The 8,042-nt window shown below is 38.7% G+C and overlaps 1 protein-coding gene across 1 annotated transcript in view; it reads left to right on the top strand.

The window, feature by feature from the left end:
* LOC106875003 (pikachurin) overlaps positions 1–8,042 on the top strand; it is a 459,438-nt gene that overhangs the window by 414,634 nt on the left and 36,762 nt on the right. Inside the window, exon 8 of the mRNA XM_052970397.1 lies at positions 2,127–2,364. Coding sequence (XP_052826357.1) covers positions 2,127–2,364 — 238 coding nt within the window. The remainder of the gene's footprint in view (positions 1–2,126; positions 2,365–8,042) is intronic.

Below are 8,042 nucleotides of genomic sequence, written 5' to 3'. Positions count from 1 at the left end.
ATTTCTACAGCTGAGTGAACTGGACCAACATGAAATAAAGTGTCTTGCTCAAGAACACAACATGCAGTCTGGTCCAGAAATTGAACTTACTACCTCATGATTGTGAGCCCGATGCTCTAACCGCTGAACCATGTGCCTTATATGCAGAATAAAGATGCTTCATTTTACATTGCTCCAGCTGGCAAAAATGAGTTGTACCTGTAATACAAAAGGGGCCAGTATTGTCACACTCTGTATCATGCTGAATCTTCCTGAGAACTACATTAAGGGTATATGTGTCTGTGGAATACTCAGCCACTTTCACATTAATTTCAATAAGTTTCATGAGCAGGCTGTTTTGTTCAATCAGATCAACTGGAACCCTCACTATAGCAACCAATGGAGTGCCAGGATGCTCTCATCCTTTCTCTCCTCACACAATCACATTCACCCTTTGTTATTAAATTATTGAAAATTCTAGGTCTTGCATTTTGTCTAATTTTGTTCCCATATTTCTTATCCTAATCACCATAACGAGGTTTCTTCTCCAATCTCATTCTATTTCCTCTACTTCTTCTTCTTCTTGTCTTTCTTCATTTTCTTGTCTTTCTTCTTTCACTTCTTGTTCTTCTTCTTGTTCTTCTTCTTTCTCTGCCCCTCCTTTCTTTCCTTACCCCTTACATCCTCATTAAAAATAATTGAATAAAACACATATATAATCTCGTAACCCACATTTTTCTGGTAATAATTGATATTAGTGTTATTGTGACTCTGGCTTTGTTTCACCCTTGCTACTACAGTTCTTGTTGTTGTTGGTGTTGTTACTGCCACTGATGATGATGATGTCATCGTCGCTGCCACCACCACCACTGCTGTTGTTATTATTGTTTTACTTGTTACCTGTTATCATTATTATTGTTGTTATTGATATTATTCTTGCAATTACTGTTCCTGTTGTCAATGTTTTTGTTGTTGCTGTTGCTGTTGTTATCATAATTTTTTTTTGTCTTCATTACTGTTGTCTTATGTTCTTATTATCTTATTTCATTATTTTTTTGTCTCTCAAGTTCGTTAATTTTATTTTCATTTTCCACTGATAATGTTGCTAACGTTGTTGTTGCCATTCTAATTATTCTCCAAAGGCTGTGAAGTGGCAAAAATGACCAGAATGCCAGACAAGGTGTCTTCATGTGTCTAGTTATTTCCATTTATATTTTATGCTTAAATATCCTGGGCCAGATTCGGTTTTGAAATGTCTCCAAGATTAATCAGATAAGTAGCAGTCAAAAACTGGTTGAAGGAAGTTCATTTATCATATTTGATGGCCTAAAAGACACACGGACACATTAGGTACACCCCAATTTCAACAGAGCATATTCAGGAAAAAAACTAGTTTTAGTGCATTTAACCTTTCAGCATTTAAACTGATCATCATCATCATCATCATTTAACATATATTTTCCATGTTGGCATGGGTTGGATAGTTTGACAGGAGCTGGCAAGGCCAGGAGCCCCACCAGGTTCCATAGTCTTCTTTAGCTTGGTTACTACAACTGGATGTCCTTCCTAAAGCCAACCACTTTACAGAGTGTACTGGATGATTTTTATGAGGCACCAACACCATTGCTTTTTGGGACACTATCACCAATGCTTTTTATGTGGCACCATCACCAATGCTTTTTACAAAGCACTTCTAATCTAAATATTCTACAAGTTTGATGTTCAAACTGATCAGATTTGGCTTTTCACACTTACCCTATAATGCCATTCTAAAATGACTAACCACATCATAGATGTCCCAAAGCATGATTAGTCTAAGATAATACAAATAAGCATTATATTTGAAAGAGTAATCTGAATGCTAAAGGGTTAAAGTATGTAATATAAGACCCAGGGTAATATTTTTTTAATAATAAGGGTAACTTGAATGCCATCATATATAGTAATCAACTATCATACCCCGTCACCACCACCTACTTTGTCCTTCATCTTGTGTTGTGGTATAGTAGGGGTTCGTTCTAAGCCTGAATTAATTTTATTTTATTCCCAACCAACAGCTACCATTATTTGCTCAAATTATCTTAACAACAATTACAATCTTTAAACCATTGTTATATTATTGTGGTGTTGTTTTTCTTCCATTGCAGAGTCAAGCTTGCATGTTCCCAGTTTCAATGGTCATTCCTTCCTGAAATATCATGGTCTTGACCGAAGCACACTGTCCTTCACTGAAGTTGAAATGATTGTCAAACCAACCTCATTAGATGGTCTAATTCTTTACAACGGTTACACCTTAGATCGTAAAGGAGACTTCCTTATGCTAGCCATGAGTGGTGGTCATCTTGAATTCCGTTTTGACCTTGGGACAGGTCCTGCTATTATCAGGTAGGCAAAGAAATTCTACTAAGACTTGTTTTTTTTTTTTTACTATTTCCATTTTAGATTTTTTATTTTTTATATTTTTTCATTCTGACTTTTATTGACCAGTATCAAGGCAACAAATTGGCAGAATTGTTAGCACACCAGACAAAATTCTTAGTGGTTTTTCATCTGTCTTTACATTCTGGGTTCAAATTCCATCAAGGTCCACTTTGCCTTTCATTCTTTTACAATTGATAAAATGAGTGCCAGTTGCATGCTGGGGTTGATATAATTGACTTTTTTCCTCCTTCAAAATTGCTGGCCTTGTGCCAGAATTTGAAACCAGTATGATTGACTAATATCATTTGCAATGTCAGTTTCTTATTCTGGCATAAAAAGATGACATTTAACCCTTTTGTTACCATATTTCTGTTGAGATGCTCTGTGTTTCTTTCAATTAATTTTAAATATAACAAAGAATTTAGTAAAATAACTTAGTTATCATTAAGCTAGTGTTAGGAACATAAATTGTGACTAAAGTTTGGTGGAAGATTTTAATTCAAAACTTTTGAAAACAAGACATTTGTACCACAGAAGCAGAAACGGTTTTAGGCAGGTTTGTATCAAAAGGGTTAAGAATTGTTTCTCTATTATATATTTTAACCCCTTAATTACTGTATTTATTTTGAGATGCTCTGTGTTTCTTTCAATTAATTTTAAATATAACAATTTAGTAAAATAACTTAGTTATCATTAAGCTAGTGTTGGGAATATAAATTGTGACTAAGGTTTGGTGGAAGATCTGAATTCAAAACTTATGAAAACAAGACATTTGTACTCAGAGCCAGAGGCAGTTTCAGGCGGGTTCATATCAAAAAGGTTAAACAAAAAACTGACTTTAACTTGGTAATGTAGCAGAAAAAATTCCATTTTAACATTTTTATTCAAATGTTTGTTAATGAAAGAGGAAGAGAGTGCTCAGCAAATGGCATAGAGTACATTGCAGATATAAAGCGGATTATTTTTTTCTTTCTGATCTTCATGCCACTGCAATCTTCATGTAAAAAAACATGTTTTTTCAGCATTTAAATTGGTTATATATGCAATGGAACTGATTCAAATGATAGCCATAGGCATGACAATTAAACTACTACAATAGATATAAAAGCAAGTTGTGTACAGTTCCCATTTGTAGATAACAGTTGCATACAACTGGAGTTGCAAGAAAAATAATGCAGTTTAGATAAATTATAGATGTAATAATTAGGTGCAGATATGACTGTGTGGTAAGAAACTTGCTTCCCAACCACATGGTTCTGGGTTCAGTCCCACTGCATGGCACCTTGGACAAGTGTCTTCTACTATAGCCTCAGGATAACCAAAGCCTTGTGAGTGGATTTGGTAGACAGAAACTGAAAAAAGCCTGTTGTATATATCATCATCATCATCATCATCATCGTTTAACGTCCGGTTTCCATGCTGGCATGGGTTAGACGGTTTGACTAAGGACTGGCAATCTAGGTGGCTGCACCAGGCTCCAATCTGATCTGGCAAGGTTTCTACAGCTGGATGTCCTTCCTAATGCCAACCACTCCGAGAGTGTAGCAGGTGCTTTTTATGTACCACCAACACAGGAGCCAGTCAGGCAGCACTGGCATCGACCACGTTTTAATGGTACTTTTTATGTGCCACTGGCATGAGAGCCAGTCAGGGGTCACTGGCTTCAACGACATTCAGAAACTGTTTGTTACATGCCACCAGTACGGGAGCCAGTTGATTTATATATATATATATATATATATATTTATGTGCCCGTTTTAAAGCCTAGCCAGTTTCATGGGCCCGGTTTCCCGGTTTCTATGGTGTATGTGCTCCCCCAGCTGAATGGGACGCCAGTCCATCGCAGCGTCACTCAAGAAACAGGAAGAAAGAGTGAGAGAAAGTTGGGGCGAAAGAGTACAACAGGGGTCGCCACCCCCCACCCCTGCCGGAGCCTCATGGAGCTTTAGGTGTTTTCGCTCAATAAACATGCACAACACCTGGTCTGGGAATCGAAACTGCGATCCTCCAACTGCGAGTCCACTGCCCTAACCACTAGGTCATTGAACCTCCCATATATATCATCATCATCATCATCATTTTATGATGATTTGTGTATGTTTTTGTGTAGGTGTTTGTTCCCCACCACCGCTTGATAACCAGTGCTGGTTTGTTTACATTCCCATGACATAGTGGTTTGACAAAAGAAAATAATAGAACAAGTACCAGGCTTAAAAAAGACAAAAAGAGCTGGGGGATCAATTTGCCCGATTAAAAACTCTTCGAGACAATGCCCCAGCATGACCACAGTCTAATGATTGAGGCAAATAAAAAAGTAAAAGTTTTTAAAAAAAGCATAACGATGTGTAGGTGTTTAATTAATGACTACACTGTGTATCATGATGAATTTTTTGTTTTATTTCATCTTAATTCGGTTGTTTGTCATCTAGTGAGCATGGATGGTATTGTGGATGGTTGCACCAGAATATCCACTTGGCTATTTTGCTTTGGCGTTGCCATTTGCACTAATCTGGTAAACACAAGAGTTATCAATTGTAATCTTAGCAACTGAAGAATTATGCATGTGACAGACAAGCAGGAATACTAACAAAGGATATTATTTCAAACCAAGAGACATTGAAACCATCGTCAGAACGGTGGTGCCATTATCTGAGTGCAGTCGTGGCAATTGTGTAAGAGTGTAAGAAGTGAGGGTGATATTGGTGGTGGCGGCGAAGTTGGTGATAACGATGCTGGTGGTGGTGGTGGCAGCGGCAGTATTGATAATGGTGGTGCCGTTGGTGGCAGTATTGGTGGTGGTGGTGGTGATGGTAGGAAGTGATGAAATTGTTAGTGTTGCTGATTGTGACAGTAGCTTAGAGATTTCAATTCTATGGGCTTAACCATTATTATGAACCAACAATTCAGTATGCTGGATACAGGTTAGCCAAGGTTAGTCATCAAAGGTCAGCAAAGGTCATTGTTGCAGACTTGTGATAAAAATCAATGGGGTTTTTTTCTTTTTTTTTCTTTTTTTTTTTCTTTATTTTATTTGTATTCATTTGTTTATTTATTGGTTTATAATCTCCTTAGAATCCAGCTTCGGTTTGGAATTCTGAGTGAGAAGAGATGTGTGAGAATGAGTTGCTGTGACTAGGATGCTTTAGTGGAATCATGGAAGATATCATGTGGTTTGGTGGAGGAGAAAGTGGGTGGTGGGTGGGGGCGGGGGCTGGAGGGTTATGTAAATGCCCTTCTTCTTCATTGTCTTCATCCTCACCACCACCACCACCACTGCTACTACACACAACCAATATCACTAGAGCTAAGCAAACGTAAACGCTTCCCTGCTCGGCTAGCTGGAAATAGCAGCTAAGTTTCCCTCGAATCCAACCTTCTATCTTATAAATGGAAGGGAACATTGGACAGTCTAGTCCCAGTTAAACAAAGAGTCGAGATGGTAACAGCTGAGTCTGCTCTATCAGATCTGACTTAGGGTTAAACAACATCAGTCTTATCATCATCATCATCACTATGTGTAGGCATGGCTTTGTGGTGAAGAAGCTTACTTCCCAACCATGTTGCTTTGGGTTCAGTCCTGCTGCGTGACACCTTGGGTGTATGTCTTCTTCTATGACCTTAGGCCGATGAAAGCCTTGTGAAATGATTTGGTAAATTCAAACTGAAAGATGTCCATTGTATGTATGTATGTGTGTGTGAGTGCATGTGCATGTGTGTATGTGTGTTTGTCCACACTTGTGATATGTGTGTGTGTGTGTTTCTCTCTTTCACTCAACTTCTCCCTTCTTCCCCCATACCTTTTTCAGTATACTTGCGGCTCAAGGTGGAAAACTGGCAGAATCGTTAGTGTGCCGGGCAAAATGCTCAGAGGTGTTTCGTCTGTCGTTCAAATTATGCTAGGGGTTGACTTTGTCTTTGATCCTTTTGGGGTCAATAAAATAAGCACCAGTTGAATACCAGGGATATTGGTGTAAATGACTTGACACCTCCCCTCGAAATTGCAGGCCTTGTGCCAAAAATTTGAAACCAATAATCTTTACATCTCAAAAGAAGAGACATTTGGGTATGATTGCTTGGATGCTGACGATTTGGCATGGCTGGATGAATGATCTGCCTGTTTTGGCATCGGTACATATTGGACACTGGAGGCAGAACACATGCACACACATGAAGAAGATATATTCACATACAAAGAGAGAGAGTTAGTGTGAAGGACAAAGAGAGAGAGAGGGGGGACAGAGAGTAAGAGAGAGAGAGAGAGAGAGAAGCATTACAATTTATTAATTGAACACAATAGGCTTAAACTGCTTGTATCAATTTGTATTCCAGTAATGCATCCCGAATGTGAATAGAATTATAATTGACGAAGAAGGATTATTTTAGTTCTGCCTTTCATCCATTTGGAGATGTAAAAATATATCACAATTCTGTATTGCACGTTAATTTAATCAAACATACCCTACTCCTCAAATTTCTGTTCTATGGTTGTGTAAGAATTTTGGATAAAAAGAGTCATTAGAGCATCAGAAGAAAAAAATCTTCATCTCCTTATTCTTTTACTCCTGTCCTCTATGGCGTCATTTCATTAATCTATACCATTCTCATTTTCCTTATTTGTCTCCAATGACGGAATATGCAATATGCTACGATATCCCAGAAACGGCTGTAAGGCTGAAATTTTTTGTGTTATAATAATGTATATCACTTGAGATGTTTGCCTTGCCTTAACATTTGTTGTCCTTGTTAACAATTATATGTATATGCACCAACACTCACACATGTCAGGCTTCTCGTGGATTTAATCAACCAAATTCACTGACAAAGCATTGGTTGGTCCAAGGCTATAGTAGAAGACATTTGCGATGAAGGCAGCAAGAACGTTAGCACGCCGGGTGAAATGCTTAGCAGTATTTCGTCTGTTGTCACATTCTGAGTTCAAATCCCACTGAGATCCACTTGCCTTTCATTCTTTCGAGTGTCGATAAATTAAATACCAGTCATGTACTGGGGTCAATGTAATCGACTTAATCCCTTTGTTTGTCCTTGTTTAGCCCCTTGTGGGCAATAAAAAAATAAGAAGATATTGGCTCTAGTTGCCACACAGTGGGACTGAACCTGAAACAATGTGGTTACAAAGCAGGCTTCTTAACCACACAGCCATGCTTAGGCCTATTATGATTTTCTTTCCCTTTTTTTTTATAACTCTGGCACATTGCTACAAATTTTAAGGAAGAGGTTAAAACCAGTTAACACCCACAACCCCTATCCTAGACTCAGTACTTGCATGTTATTGATTTTAATCAATACCAGAAGGATATCAAGCAATGATAACCTCTGCAGAACTGACACTTAGAATGTAAAAATATGCAAATGTGTGGTGATGACGGCAGCTATAATGTTAGTGGAAGTTGGGGGGGAGGCAGTTGTGGTAGTAGCGGCGGTGGTGGTGGGGGGATGGGGTTGTGATGATGGCGATGGGGGTGAGTGTAGTGATGGTGGTGGTGGGTGTTGTGATCCTTATGGAGGTGGTGGTGCTGGTGGTGATCAGATGGTGGACAAGTGGTGGTAGTGGCACTCGTGGTGGTGGTGGTGGTGGTGGTGGCGGTGGCAGCGGCGGTGGCGATGGGGGTGGGTGTAGTGAT

This window comes from Octopus bimaculoides, chromosome 9, assembly GCF_001194135.2.
Source record: "Octopus bimaculoides isolate UCB-OBI-ISO-001 chromosome 9, ASM119413v2, whole genome shotgun sequence".
In the NCBI taxonomy this organism is placed as follows: domain Eukaryota; kingdom Metazoa; phylum Mollusca; class Cephalopoda; order Octopoda; family Octopodidae; genus Octopus; species Octopus bimaculoides.
This window is presented reverse-complemented; position numbering and strand designations above follow the sequence as displayed.